The 16,718-nt window shown below is 31.3% G+C and overlaps 1 protein-coding gene across 1 annotated transcript; it reads left to right on the plus strand.

Moving 5' to 3' along the window:
* The first annotated feature begins 1,559 nt into the window (after positions 1-1,559).
* Positions 1,560-12,414, plus strand: LOC111514863 (uncharacterized). The gene is made up of 7 exons (XM_023171102.2): positions 1,560-2,192; positions 2,246-2,447; positions 7,031-7,361; positions 8,077-8,277; positions 9,376-9,542; positions 10,761-10,947; positions 12,086-12,414. Exons 1-7 carry the CDS (start codon positions 2,070-2,072, stop codon positions 12,321-12,323), a joined length of 1,449 nt encoding a protein of 482 aa, XP_023026870.1. The 5' UTR covers positions 1,560-2,069; the 3' UTR covers positions 12,324-12,414.
* Positions 12,415-16,718: the final 4,304 nt, after the last annotated feature.

Here is a 16,718-nt window from a genome sequence, read left to right on the forward strand (position 1 = left end):
GTCAGCCCCTCTTTAAAACTAGCTGGATCCGCCTATGACGTGTGCAGAGATCAAAGGAGTCAAAGATACAAGGCACAAACTACTTAATCTTATTAATGGATTTCGACTTCAGTATTTGGGAATGAAGTAATACACAATATAATTATAAAAAATTATTTCAGCGATATATAATATCTTTAAAATAAAATGTTCAAGTAAAAAAAATCAAAGAATTCTTAACACAAACACTTTTTGAATGACAAAATGAAATACTCACTGATGCTGTCGCTAAATAGGTAACTAAATATCACTCTCAGGTAATTTTAGTACCTGTTTTATTATTATTACCTATCAAATTTAAGAAATTATCTTACTTCCCAAAGTCTTCTCGGAAATTATTCTATCCTGTGACCGATTTCGTCATTTGGATGTAAAAATATACATACTCTTCTTCAATGACCAAGTATATATGAAAAAACTAAAAGTATTATTGAAAGATTGCGTTCATTATGCGTAGATTGATTTCTACATTTTTAATTTAAGTTTTATTTTATTTTTTTATTATATTTATCATCATTCGGTAAACAGATTTCCACCTCTTCATAATGTGTATTACCTTCAAGTGGGTAATTTAAGTAGAATTATTACCTATATTAGTTCTATTTGCTTTAAAAAGTTTTTATAATATAGGATATTCGTAAATGGTACTCTGTTAAGCATTTAGCAGAGCAGTATTAATACCGGACTTCGGATAAAAAACATTATTATTATATCTTTTGAGTCAACAAATCACTTTTATATTGACAATAAATAATCCTGACATATTAAAATGAATAATTTAGCAAAACTACTTGAAAAAAATTTGAAATTGATAACTTATCTACATAATACTTAGATATTTTTTACCTTTTCGGTTCTAAGGAAAAAAAAATAGAGATCTGTTTTTCTAATAATTATTGAAACAGTTCCTTGCGGCATTCACACATCCGCCACTAACAACAAGCTTCTCTATTTTAAACAAAACACTTTCTCGAGTTTAGGTACAATATTACAATGGAGCTAACAATCGATTGGCTCAATGAAATCGGCAACATGTCAATTAAAATCAAGTTAGGAAGCGCTACGACGATGCGCAATCTTTCCTGCATTCCTGCCAATGGTATGGTCACCATCGACATAAACTTATGTCGATGATGGTTACTTACAATTCTGATTTTTTATTATTTTGTGCTTATACCAGATAAATTTATGATGTGAAGTTGAAGGGACTTTGACAGGTAAACAACTCATTTGAAGGAATTAAAAGCCCAAATAAAACCCTTATTATGCAATACTAGCCTCTAAGCACGAGTGTATACAGACTATTATTCCATAACAGTCAGTTGAAGTGTCAGTACTGTAGTCACGGAATACTGAATACTGTGCTTTCGCATAAGAATAAATTTTGCCGCTCAAAAGTTAAACGGACTTTGATAGGTAAACTATCCATTTGAAGGGATTAAATGCCCTAGTTAAACTCTTGTTATGCAATACTAGCCTCTAAGCTCGACTATGTATAGGCTATTATTCCATAACTGTCAGTTGAAGTGTCAGTACTGTGCTTTCGCGCTGGAATATGGTGTTCGAGTTGATGACCAGTGACGGACAGTGCTTCTTACGTCGTTTACATTGTGTAGTAACATGAACCTTTTTAAATATTGAAATTAAATGAACCTTATTACACCTCGAATTAAGGTTTTCAAAAATGCCTTGCCTATAGGCGAACATGCTTTTAACTCGGTGCACTCTTTGTTTTCAGTCTCTCGGTCGGATACGAATAATAGTAGAACGCTATATTACCAACATAATTGGATCTATTGACATTTGACATATTTCTACTTACCTGTTTTTCTGTTACTTGTGACTTGTGTAGTGTGAGGACATAATATAATCACAAGCTTGAAAGTTTTAGAGAATTGTGCTGTGGGTGAGGGACAGGACAAAATTGGGTTCTGTTGTGATCTTTCAAAAGGTATCCAATTTGGTTCAGATTTGTGGGTTCATGGGTTTTATGTTCCTTTGAATGGAATTTATGTTTTGCGAATATAACCATGGAAGGTTTTCCCTGTAGAACTTGTTTGTCAATCACAGGAGAAGATGGCATTAACGTGGTACAACGATGTTTTTCAAACAGAACAATAAAGGAAATATTAATTCAGTTTGTCCCGCGTATGGTGAGATTTTGATACCTTCTTCGAGAAATAAATTATCTTTTGTCTTTCCGCAGGAAACTACACTTTCCGATGATGACCGAGTTTGTAGAATATGTTTCAAAACTATTAAATGCTTTATGCGATTCTTGGAAAAATGTCTGGACATAGAGAATAATCATCCCAACCAACATGAACTTGCTGGAAAGAACATACAGAGTTTACATCTTGATGGAAATATTGAAATCGTGGAGAATATTCAGATTGTAGTTGAAGATGGTAAATCGCCAAAATTCATTTACTGTTTACATTACTCAGTGATCTTCAAGATAAATTATTCAGGACATACAGCAATATTGACAAAGTTATAATTGTTATAAAATTACTTGCAACATCTAGAAACAATTGTCGAAGATCTCGTTGCCCTCCGACATTAATTATTTTCTTACAAATAAAATGTATGGGATGAAGTAGTTTCAGTACACTTTGAGTGTATGTATATCTGCTAGCTTGGACTGATGGCCACTTCATAGGTACCAGGTGCTGAAGGTGGGTATAGTGCTTACATTATAAAAAAATTATAATCTCATAGCTGATTTTTATGTATGTTCTATCGTGTAATTGGCATATAGCTTTGTGTAAACAAGTTATTGAAATCAACACGAAATGGCTATCAATGTTCATTACGTAGCACTATATATTTACATTTACTCAATATTCATGTATTTATATTTGTATATGTTCTTGTCTATAAGCATTATTTTATAGTTTATATTTGTTAGTTGTACCATATACACGTTTTACTTTTCTAGACTTTACCAATAAGATGTTCAGATCTTGGGTAGTAAAATATATTTTGATTTGATTTAAAATTGCTGTTGAAAATAATCATTACTGCCGGACACTTTTTGTTAGAAGTACTTACACCAGATGCTTTAAAGTTCCTAAAAAAAATAATGTAACTTTATTCATAATCTCAGTCTTGATTTTCATATATTATACTCAAGAAACTATTTCAATACTTTCTTTAAGCAGCCGGGCCAGTTGGAAGCACCAAACGCGACCCAGGCACATATAGTGTCATCCCCAAAGTATGCACCATATGGGAAACTTATTTATTAATCATTTTTCGACTAAAAGTTATTCGTGATAAAAGTTTGTGCATCCCCTAAAACTAAATATGCACCAACGAAATACAGTAAAACACACGTAATTTACGATGAGCCTTCAAATATTTGATTTTGAGAGAAAAGTAAAGTATAGATTGAAAAATCTCGGGAAATGTTATTCAAAAAAGTTGTTCAGAGCATCAAACAATACATTTAAATTTGAAGTCATGGCCATCTAAGTGGGGTTTTATTTATATAATTTAATTCTTTAAACATAATTGTTAACAAACCTTTGATGACTTATGGTGAATGTTTTCAATTGGATATATTTTTGTAAAATTTATGGTTTAAAAGACAATCGGTTCAATAAAATTATAGTTTATTCACCATTTATAATCAGTAGAGGATTTAAAATTGATATTATTTTTCATATTGTAATTAGTTAACTCAGCTGTTCCATTTGGCTCTCCAGCTCTAAATCTTTATAAACATGACGAATTTTTGTCGATATTATATCATGGCTAAAAGCCCATTGCTGCTGGGCTGTGATAGAGTTGGTGATTTATATTATGCCTGCTAGTCTCCTGGTGTCATCTGCGTTGATTATTTGTTCAAGGACTAAGTCAATCGTTTGAAAGAAGGTTTGTTAGTTCTTTGAATAAAAACAAATTTGAGATTTTCGGTGATTTCTGTTTTTCCGTTAATCAGCTGTCGCACCCCTACGAACGACAAGCCTCAGAAGTCCAAACTTGTGCGAGCTAAGGATTAACGAGGTCTTACGTTTTAACGTGTAATTCCTATAAATTCAAACAGTTCAAAGTCTTCTGTGTGAATGCTTCTTGATAAGATTAGATATTATTGAATCAATATTGAAGATTAATATAAAAACCGTGGGGTTTTACCAAATTCACAGTTAAGAATTTGCTGCTTGTAAATGTCATAGTTATTAATTAGTTCAATAACTTTTTCATTTTCTATTAAAAAAAAAAGATGAAGTTCTCACTTGCATCAGCCATTTCATCTGTGATTACTACTTTTCAATTTACAGGTAATATTGCTTTGTTCAGTACTTATATTACTTTCAACCAAAGTATTAGTATTGAAAGGTAAATCAATATTTTCTACCTGTGCATTATTTTTCAGTAAATTTGATAGATCTGGATCGACTGACTCAGGTATTGCAATACAGTCAGGTATAGAAGTTGCTGGGTTTGAAAGTTGTAGTAGAGATGATGGTGGCTCAATACATTTTTGATTTAGCACGCATGTCGATGAACGTGCTGCTGATGAATTTTTCACACTCTTATCCGATTTTTTTTTGGAATAGATTTTTTCGTAGTTTTAACTCTTGTAGAATAATATTTTTTCATCAAACCTGTAAATAGCTTTGTCTATGAACCACTTTCAAATAAATCTGCCGGCGAAACATTTTAAATTTTAGCTTATGTTCCTTTTGATGTTTCAATATCATTTGACACTTTTCCAATGTCTTCCGTGAATAATATTAAATTATTATCAGAATTATTACAGAAAACAATTCAATGATGCTGACATGATTTTTTTTAAACACTGCTAATGTTTTTATTTTACTCAAACACGTTATAACTAAAATCACAGCTACATTGAATAGACGTGTTACAACATCAAAATGCACACAGATATAGTGTGAACTGGAATAGTAAGTATAGGAGAGGGACTGATGCTCCATCCGTCCACTCAAGTGGACGAATGTTTGGCTCTTCAATTTGGTCTGGCTGCTTAAAGAAAAAATCGAAAGAGTTCACTGAGTATAATATATAAAAATTGAGACTAAGATTAAAATTAAAATTTTTGGGAGCTTTAAATCGTCTGGTAAAAGTTACCGCCGATGGAATGGGTGATTAGAAATCAGCTTTGAGGTTATAAAAAATATAAGCACTGTTTTTACCTACCTTTTAGCACCTGGTATAGTCTATACAAAGTCAATTCAAACAGCTAAATAAAAAACTAATGTACCGGGTCTGATAAATTTACTAATTAATACCATATAAAACCTCCCTTGTATTATAGCATGCCGCCCGTGCTATACAAAGAAACTGCCAACATTCGATAACTTTTTGTGCCATTCAAATTGACTACGTATATACTATACCTGTACATTGGCCGTCTGTCCAAGCTAGCAGGTATACATACACTAAAAGTATTTACTAAGTAACACTACTTTATCCTATACATTTTATTCATGTGAAAATTAGTAATGTCTGGGGATCCTGGGATCTTGCTCTATAAAATTTGGAATTGCAAACAGTTCTTTGAATATGAGGCATTAGTGGCACATAGTGACATGTCAACATATTAGGAATATCAGTGTATAAAGGGTGTCTGAGACTAACAATATCTAACTGTTAAGTATATATGCATTCTTGTTAGCCTGTCTTTTTACAAAAATCTGTAGAAGTATTTTTAAAATTCTAAAATGACCACCGCTGTTAATAAATAACAGAATGGAATGTGAGGACAAAATGTTGATACAATAAAACAGCATAAAGAAATCTAAAATAATCTATCCTCGATCCATATTGTCACATTGTTTACAATGTTGTTATTATTAAGAGTGATCTGATTATAATGTTCACAACTTCAATGGAAAGAGTCAAGTATAGATATCCTTGAAAGGACGTAGCATTCAAGTTACCAAGTAAGCATACATTCCTAACTACATATTACTTATGATGCACTGTTTGGAACCTTTGGTGTAGTAATGAATATTACTGGAGTTTTTTCCCAACACCAAATCGTTATTTTTAACACCTCGACACATGTTTAGATCACCAAGTGATCATCTTCAAAGAGGAAGATTAAAACTAGAAACTAATGCGAAGCTAACCTTATTTATGCTATATAGGTATCCCATACAGGTAAACCGTCCAGGTGTACCACCCATAAATTAATTTTAAAATTTTGCCTTATATATTATTTTACAATATATGTTTATATAAAACAATTTTCAGCTATATAAAAATTAATTTCACACTATTGCCTATCCAAATTTGGATAGGCAAAATTATAAAATTAATTTAGGTTGGTATACCTGTATGGGTAGTACACCTGGATGGTTTACCTGTATGGGATACCTATATAGCATAAATAGGGTTAGCTTCGCATAAGTTTCTAGTTTTAATCTTCCTCTTTGAAGATAATCACTTGGTGATCGAAACACGTGTCGAGCTGTTAAAAATAACGATTTGGTGTTGGGAAAGAAACTCCAGTAATATTCATTTTTTAACTACATATTACTCTATTTCAAGGAGAGTTTGGTAGTGATATAAAACTATGAATTTTGAGATTTAACTATGCACCTCAAAGTGATCAGGAAAACATCCAACCAGCCATTTTTTCAACAATTTTTTTCTTTGATGATTCAAGATGATACGTTATTTTTCAAAATGGTTTTGATAAAAAAGGGTGTATTCACGAGTAGTGAATAATGCCCATAGCAAGCTTTTTACAAGTGACTCAGACTGGATTGACCATTAAATTTTGTAGGTTTTTTAAAGTTTTCTGGAATAATGTGATTGATCTTAATGTTGACTCCCTACTGGTCCAAGTGATGAATAGTTCATTATAGCAAAATTGATGAATTTATGAAAATACTTTGCACTTACCTAAAAAAATTTATAGAACTTTTCTAAATATCACGTACTTCTAAGAATATCCAAACATTACATTGATTTAGGTGTTGTATTAAATTGTTTGTTTTTTTTTTTATGGCAGACCTACAGGAATATTTTGAAGAAACAGATATTACAAATAATGATGATTCAACAGAAAATATGAAACATGATCATGCCTATATTAAGTTAGAAAGTGAGGATGGGGAAGCTTATTTGGAGCAAAATGATGAGTTTATACCAAATGGTATTCAAGAACCTGTTGATGAGTCCGAAGAAACTTCACAGGATGGAACTTACGAACTTTCACAAGAAAATTCAACATATTTTCAAAGTGATTCTACTCTGATTACTATGGCAGAAATAGAAGCAATGGAGTCTGATGAAAAGGAAATCATTTCTATTAAGAGAGAAAATATGGAATCTTCTAATTCGTAAGTTTGAGTAATAATTATTCATCATATACTAAGTCATAAATATTACTGGAGTTTTTTCCCAACACGAAACCATTATTTTAACACCTCGACACGTGTTTCGATCACCAAGTGATCATCTTCAAGAGGAAGATTAAGAGGTGTTAAAATAACGGTTTGGTTAATGAGAAATGTTTTGAGTTTCCATTCTGAAAATACCTATCTAAATTTTTTTTGAAAACAGAATTTACTGAAACTGTTGTAAGTTTGAGATTCTTCAGAGTACTAGGCAATGAATAAATGACTGAAATCTATGTGGTAGATAAAAACTTTTACCAATGAAAAATGTGCAGTGGAAAAATTAAAAATTGATGAGCAAAAAGGTGACTTATTGTCTTGGATTTTATTGGAGCAGATATTTTTTTATTTTGAAGTTATAATCATTCCAAAATGAGAATAGATTTACTCAAAAAGCCAATGATCCATTTTAAGAAGACGTCTCTGAATCCTGGAATATATAATTTACTTTCGATAAATTTATGTTTTCTAAATATCTACAAATCGTTGATTTAGCGGAGTGCCTCTGCAAAAACCACGATTAGTATCAGAAAATACTCACATATTTTCTGTCTGTGTTTGAATTTATTTTCCCTTTTTTTTTTGACAAGGTTTCACAATGTTTTATTTATATTATTGTTTTATTTATTATAATCTATCTGAATGACTTATTTTTCAGAATTGCCCTAGCAAATGAAGGTGTTACCTTTTTTGAACCACTGGAAGCTGAAAATGTGTACATCTGTGACTTATGTGGAGAAGGATTTCTCAGCGAATTATTACTCAAAGATCACCTTGCTCTTCATGAAGAGGTATCAATAATATGTGACAAGTGCCCCAAAATTTTCAAAAATAGCACAGCATTGAAGGCCCACTATAAGTGAGTGTTCTTTTAAAAATAATAGTTTAAAATAGGTTTCTCCCTCGAATAGCTGTCGTCCCTATATGAACAACTCTCTAAAGTCAAGACGTGTGCGAGCTGACTGCCCAGAAATGGGATCCGTTCATAAAAGTAACGGTTTCATAGATAGATGGATAGCCTTTATTAGTTCTTTTTAATAAAAAACCGTTTCAGGTGAAGAACATGTCAATTACAGTAAAGATTACAGAAGTCTAATGCTTTTATAAAATTTTTCATTAACCCCAGTTTAATGTGTAATGGAGGTAACAAAACGATTTTGGGATTGACAAGAAGTATATTCTTCACGTTAGGTTGACCTGGAATATATTTATCTCCTGGAAGCCATTCTTTTACTTGATAATGGCTCTGTGTTGCCCTACTACTGTTCCAAAGGCAAAGAAAACAGCAAAACTTCGTAAATCCGCCCTGAAGACCTAGTAATAGTCCTACGACTTTTAGGTCACCACATATTTGCCACTTATACGTATTCTAACTTATTGCATTTAAAATAAGTGACATACTTTCGTGTGTTTCCTTCATGGCAACTGCATGTGCAAGAGGAATAGAGGGTCTTTTGTTACTATTATGGAGCAGAACGCCATTCGCCCGGGTTATATGTGCAAATCCTAATTTTTCCATTACACCATTTGGATTTACAGAAACACAAATTTTATCTTGCATAGTAAAAAACGAGGGGCTAGTAAATTCCATTGTTGTAATCTAGACCCTAATAGTTCAGCATTCTCTTTGGACAAGTGGAGGTCCCGAACTAGGTCATTTAAATCAGGTTATTTGATTGAATAGGATGTTCTTCCTTCACCCGTCTTTTTCTGGCACATCATGGGAACCCGTCTGGTCATCATACATTTCCAAATCTTCCTTCGAATTTGTCGGGGGTGTTGGAACTGGTAAACCTTCTCCATAAAGAACCGGCCTTCTTGCAGAGGGAATATCTGGATATACAATTTTGTGTTTCCTTTTTAAATAAAAGTTTTGTTTTGAGTGTAGAGTTTTTTCCTACACAACATGATTTGATCTCTTCCAATTGTTTCTTATATATGATGGTTCATTTTTTAGATTGAAGCATACAGAAGCTGAACGTTATAAATGCGATATTTGTGAACAAACCTTTGCAAGGACTGATTATTTGAGAAATCATTATAAGCGTCACGAAGAAGAGAATGCCGATTCATCAAAAGTCAAGTGCAGAGTACCAGGGAAATTTCTCCGATTCAGAAATACTGGTAATTTCAATTATTTATTATGTGCCTCTAATCAAAATCCTCATCACTTTTTTCCTTAATTGAAAATGGGTATTAGTTGAGTAAATAGCAGTTTTTTCCCAGATTATAATAATTCATTTTTAGATTTTGGTATTTGTAGATTACAGTTAAATAAATTGATATAATTATTTCTGATGAACTAAAACTATGAATGAGATTAAATATATTTTTTACGATGATATTCACAAGGTTATTTGTAAACAGTTGAAATACCAGAAATTTAAGTCATTAGATGATGTGACGAAAAAAAGGCCCTCATCAGAGTATACTCGAAACTAGTTCATCGACATAGTGTAATTTATATCATTTCAATGTGTGAGCTTAAGATGTTCAACACCAGTTATATAATTTTTAATTGTGCAGCAGATGTTGAATTCAAACCGCTTGTTCTCTTGGTAAATGTAACAGTATTTTTGAATTGTCCCATTAAATAATAAACTCTATTTTACTGTATTTTGTCTAAGGTAATAACTTAATGATAAAGCGTTGGTATCTAAAACTGAATACATTCATCAGTTGGTTGATGAGTTGTTATGTTTAAAGTGTACTTTTTATTCAGATGTTCAAGTTATTTCATTACATGGACAATATCAGTGATATACAATAGTATTGTAATTCCCATTTCAACTATTGCCCAGCTATTTTAAACTTTTGTTTAATATGTTCAAGATACTTTAATACTGAATGCAAGAATATGCATGTTTTTCTGATTACAAGTATTAAAACTGGGTATGACTGAAAAAATACTTAATAGTACATCTCCAATGAAAAATGTAGGGAAATGTTGAAGTATTTCATCCAAATGGAAAAATACACGGTGGCTCATTTGAAAAGAGTTAATTATATACTGTTTGAAAACTATTGGTTAATATGATTGAAGGAATCTTGATAACTCACTCTGTATAGTTGTTGTAAATATCAGATGTTATAAAAATCAAATCAGACTCCATAAACAAAAAAAAACACAATTATTTCATTACAAATTTCTGCACCTATCCTCAATGGATTGGATGAAAACTTGCTTTGCTGGAAAGTAATAAATGAATATATTGAATTGATATAGGAGCATATAAGTACTATGATGTATATAAGTAAGTAGTAAGTACTTTAGGATCCATTTGATGACAGGCTACTAGCTATTAATAATATTGATGATTTTCTATTGATTTACTTTTTCAGATGAACCTCTACCTTGCAAACTTTGTGGGAAATATTACAATGGCATTCAAAAACTGAAAGTCCATCTTCAGACTCATCTGATAGTGAAAAGATACAAATGTGAATTTTGTGACTTGACCTATAAAAGATGGCCAAGTCTTAAGAGACACGAAAAATCTCATCTGGAATCTAATAAAGTGTTCCATAGGTAATACTTTTTGCATTATTTCGTTGAATAAAAATAGATGATTATAGCATTATGTACTGTGACTGAAAATTGAACAGTAGTTATTACTAAAGTTGAAAACCTAAGAATATTGAATCACAGAGAAGTATATGTGTGCGTCGACTCAGTTGTTGTACTGTCATTGCTTGTGGGGGAGACTGAATTACCTGCCCTTATTATTTATCTTTTACATTTTAATTATGCCAACACTATTCAGGCAGGATTTTTTATATATAAATTATTTAGTGAAGAAGCTATCATAAGCGAAACACGTGTTGGAGAGGATAACATGATAATTTTATTATATTTCGACTTATAGAACTTTAGAGAGTGTATTTTATTAGTGATCCCTTTAATGAATTGTATAAAAACACATTTGTCTAATTACCACTCGTTGTGGCAATTAGACAAAAGTGTTTTTATTCATTTCATTAAAGTGATCATGAATTACCACAAAATAAACAAGTCACCAATCACACATATTAGATCTAGTGATCCCTCAACTTCGGAACATCAAATGAATCATTCACTGTTGACAATTCTCTGTGGTTTAAATTTTTCCGGATTTAACATTGCTTAGATTGATTTACCACCTTTTTTGAGAGAATTTATAGTTGTAATGGGTAAAATGTTGACATGCACTAATAATAATAATATCTCAAGACCACACTGGTTTGCAACACCAATGTTGAAATTGCAGAAGGCCATTTTCTTAGCTTACTGCACTTTTTCAGGGTACAAGATTTTTCTATACAGTAATTAATTACCTCATGTGTGAGGAGTGGCCTTTGGTGATTGATATTGGCATGCCCTCCATACTATGGGAACTTCAGGGTGATTGAAACATTCCTGATGATGCTAACTTTGTTAGCAGGGAAGAGGTCTGTTTCAGAATTGAATGGATCAGCAATCATTGACACACAACCTTTAATAGGTATCTATTTTAAAATAGAAAATGCATCACATTCAGTAACTCATGAAAGGATGATGCAGACTCTAAATCATTTGGGTCGTTGCCCAAATTGTGTGGTGAATCAGAAAAATTAGTTTGATATATATTTGGTTAATATAATACCCATTTCAAATGAATAAGTACTTATAGAATTTTTGACTTTAACAGGTGCAATGTATGCTGGAAGAGGTTCAATACCGAAGAGGAATTGGAAGTACATATGACTCAGCACGGAAACCCTAGGTACCGGTGTCAGATATGTGAGGAATACTTTCATCGAAAGTATCTGTTTGATAATCATTATTTGCTGAAACATGCAACGGAAGAAGATATCGAAAATTCAAAAAAAGAAATAATTTATAACACTCTGCTAGAACTTTCAAATCAAGATGTAGTATCACAGTGAATTTGTTTATTTCATTGGAAGGATGGTTTGTCATTATTTTGGAAATAATTTGTATTGTTCGATTCATTTTGAAATAAACTAATGAACAAATTTCCAAGGCCATCCTTGTACCAGTATTTTGACAACTTGGATGTGAACTAAATAATTTTTTTTAGCAAAAGTACTAAAAAGAATCATTACTAAAAATCCTCAGACTAATTCATAACTTCTTCGAAAATACCTTGACAGTATGTTCTTGAACTTTGACCAGTCCTAAGAAAAATATTTGTATTTAAAATTTTCATGTATAAAAAAATCTGTCTGAATTCACGTTCACCTACATTATTGATGAATCATTTGAAAATGATGAAAATAATGCTTCTAAAAATAATTTCGTAAAATCAACTATCAATAATTCGAAACAATGTCACTGTTGAAAGAAATTATCAAGGGCCCTTAAAAGTCTTAATTTGTGGGAACTAGGGATTAACGCGGTTTCTTTTTTACGTGCGATTCCTAGCATGTGAAGATAATGTTTTCTAAAAGGAAATCTATAATTTTTCAATATCAAATATTCTGGACAAGGGTATAATGAAGAACAAAAAAAAAATTGAAATTGGTATAATGGAAGAACAATACAATTCATTGAGTATAAACCATTGTAAATCTTATTCAGATATTGTATATGTATCGCAGGATTAAACAATTATATTAATAATTCATTACCTAAAGAAATATGGTAACTTCAATAATAAATTTTTTTCGAATATCCGTTGATATTACAATATCCAACAAAAATAGATAATGCTTTCAAAATTACTCACTTGAATACTCGCTCAAAGAAGAATAAAAGGGAAGGAATTGAAATTATTTTGACCAGTAATGAAGTAGGTTTGTCTCTGAAACCTGGTGGATTTTGAGAAAGAAAGCCATTACAGTTTCAGAAATTTCAAGTCTATTTGCTAAGGGTAAAACGAGACTTTTCTTCTGTAGGAGGATATCGAATTTGAAATTATAAAGATTCAGAAAAGTCTTATGTCACAGTTGACAACATATTATGTTATGTTGGAGAGAAAATGTGAGGAATTTCCTAAACAATTTACATGAATAATTAGAGAATAGGGATGCTAAATTGGACTGTTTTATTTTTGATGACAAGAATATAAACCTTTTGAAAGATGATACATAAGCCTCTTGAATAATTTAAATATTTGTAGTTATAGAATAAATAGATGAACACTTGTATTTGTAACTATAAGGTATATGTTCTATAAGGACATTTTCAAATGAATACAAATATTTGTATTTTCAAACTGATACAATAAATTGTATTCATTTGAAAATGTCCTTATAGTGATGTTAGTTATAAATACAAGTGGTTAAAAAAATAGGAAGTTTTATTTATCATTTTTCATGATGATCTTCTACCACATAGTAATGGCTACATTCATTAGTTTAGTATAAATGATATTTATTCCGAAAAACAGCATGCATTTTTATTGCAGCTAGTAGTAAACACGTTGAATGTCAAAGTAAAATCTGTCTAGAATACACAGATCCCTGGATTACCATTTTTTCACTGTAGCTGCCCAGTGTAGTGTGCCACTTAAAATTCACAAGGCTGGCGCCCAATATCTCGTCCATACCATCTAAGGGCGTCAAAAATAAATATGCTTTATTGTCCAAAGAGAAATTCTTATTGACAACATTTGTTTAAACATTTTTTTTTGAAGAAGAAAAAAATCATGTCAAGAAAATGAGTGAAACAATATTTGGGTATGCAGCAGGCCAACTTAGTGTACTCTTATAACACAGATTCCAAGGTTTCGATAATCTTTATTATCATCATCAGGGATGCTACAATAAGGGTAAAAGACTAGTCATATTTATAAAATAATAATTCAAAACAACTTACAGTGTATGTGAAATATGGACGTAACATATATGAAAAATTACTATGGTGAAACTCAGGACGTTACAGACAAACAATATATAGTAGATTTAATGATATATCATTGTATTATCAAATTAAAAACCACCTGTTCCTTGAAGAGGAAACCACGTGCATGATTCATTCATGATTGGATTACATGTCATATGTCTTTTTTGAATCATGAACGTGGTTTCCTCTTCAAGGAACAGGTGGTTTTTAATTTGATAATACAATGATATATCATTGAATCTAGTATATATTGTTTGTCTGTAACGTCCTGAGTTTCACCATAGTCATTTTTCATATATGTTACGTCCATATTTCATTCAACCTGCCATATAACCTCACATACACTAAGTTGTTTTGAATTATTATTTTATAAATAATATGACTGTCTTTTACCCTTATTGTAGCATCCCTGATGATGATAATAAAAATTATCGAAAGCTTGGAATCTGTGTTATAAGAGTACACTAAGTTTTGGCCTGCTGCATACCCAAATATTGTTTCACTTTATATATATATATATATATATATATATATATATATATATATATATAATATAATATATATATATATATATATATATATAATATATATATAATATATATATAATATATATATATATATTATTAAATTTTACAAAAAGGATTTGAAGCTTTATATCTTCTCCAAATTATCTGCGAGCGCTTTGGACAGCTGGTCGTACTGTCATCTTCTAGGCACTCCTCAAACTGTCAGTTTGAACTGTCATGTTGAAATGTTTATTAAAGTTTCAGGGCATACTACGATATTTTTTCTTAGTCGAAAATCGGGATTTTTTTATTATCTATTTTTTTTTAAATCACTACGCCACTGGATTCAGAGTGCCTCTAAATAGGTGTGACCAAAATTTCATGAAAAAATATTCATTAGTAACAAAGTTATGACAATTCAAAAATTCGAAAACTCACACAGCTAACAGTCACAAAAAACACTCTATATCAACAGATATAGCCATGAGAATATTTTTTTATGATTTCAAGAATAAAGTGCCGCCAGATGAAAAAAAAAACATAGCGTAAATATTTTTAATGAAAATAACGGAATTACATTCAAGTTTTCACGCAAATAAAACTAAGACCTAATATTTCAATTTAAATCTTAGTTGCCATGGAAATGATATTACAGTTTGACACTTGTGAAATATTTAAGTGTACTATTGTCAACAATATTCACCTTACAATTCTTCGAATTATTTTGTGTCATGGCTGCAAGATTGAGCGTAAGAGAGAAAATTGAAATTGTACGCCTTTCGGGAGATGACGTTAGGAGTGGTAGAGAGGTTTGTAGAGTATTTAATGAGAGACATCCAGATCGTCGTCGTATTATATATATATATATATATATATATATATATATATATATATATATATATAAAGATAAATAGATTAGTACTTTTTGATCATTCCCATATTGATTTCAATTTAAGAGCCACCGGTATACAGCTGTTTCAGCCTATTGGGCATCGTCAGTACCGGGCAGGCGGTCCTCGATTGAAGACAAAATGAGAAAAACCAAGAAAGTACTTGATAAAAATAGCTGCGGTACTGACGATGCCCAATAGGCTGAAACAGCTGTATACCGGTGGCTCTTAAATTGAAATCAATATGGGAATGATCAAAAAGTACTAATCTATTTATCTTTTGATTTTCATGGAATTATTTTCCAGCAGCTTGACTGCATTAACCTTTTTCGATTTTATATATATATATATATATATATAATAATATATTTATAATAATATATATAATAATGCGTGCGCTCTATAATAGAAGTTATAGAGCTCCAAATCCTTTTTGTAACTTACATTAATTGTAAAATACTTAAAGGAAAATTAGTTGCATCATCCAAAATATATATATATATATATATATATATATATATATATATATATATATATATATATATATATATATATATATATATATATGATGTGTCGTTTTTCCGGGTGTTCATCCGTTGTGTACTATTCGATAGTCGACGTTTCGCCATCATCTCAGATGGCATTATCAAGACGAGTTACTGCTTCGCTTCGAGAGGTGTAACTGATGTTAGGTTCTTCTTGTGGTGTTTTTATATGGTTTCGCTTGCGTAAGTTGTATGGATTTGTTGCCTGTTTTTCCACCTGAGGGTTATTGATGGCTTTTGGCAGTTCTCCTACCTGTTTTTCTACCTGAGGGTTGTTAATGGCTTCTGGCGGTTCTCCTACCTGCGATGGTTCATTATCAATTTGTGGTTGTCTTTGGTGGTTGTTTTTAAAAACAACAAAAACAAATTGATAATGAACCATCGCAGGTAGGAGAACCGCCAGAAGCCATTAACAACCCTCAGGTAGAAAAACAGGTAGGAGAACTGCCAAAAGCCATCAACAACCCTCAGGTGGAAAAACAGGCAACAAATCCATACAACTTACGCAAGCGAAACCATATAAAAACACCACA

Source organism: Leptinotarsa decemlineata, unplaced genomic scaffold (assembly GCF_025532065.1).
Source record: "Leptinotarsa decemlineata unplaced genomic scaffold, Ldec_3_MD MMD2_tig00078346_RagTag_RagTag, whole genome shotgun sequence".
NCBI classification, from domain to species: domain Eukaryota; kingdom Metazoa; phylum Arthropoda; class Insecta; order Coleoptera; family Chrysomelidae; genus Leptinotarsa; species Leptinotarsa decemlineata.

Coding starts and splice junctions, on each gene's coding strand:
- LOC111514863 (XM_023171102.2), top strand. CDS start 2,070: ATGGAAGGTTTTCCCTGTAGAACTTGTTTGTCAATCACAGGAGAAGAT. Junction 8,278..9,375: donor GCATTGAAGGCCCACTATAA/GTGAGTGTTCTT, acceptor TTCATTTTTTAG/ATTGAAGCATACAGAAGCTG. Junction 10,948..12,085: donor TCTAATAAAGTGTTCCATAG/GTAATACTTTTT, acceptor TGACTTTAACAG/GTGCAATGTATGCTGGAAGA.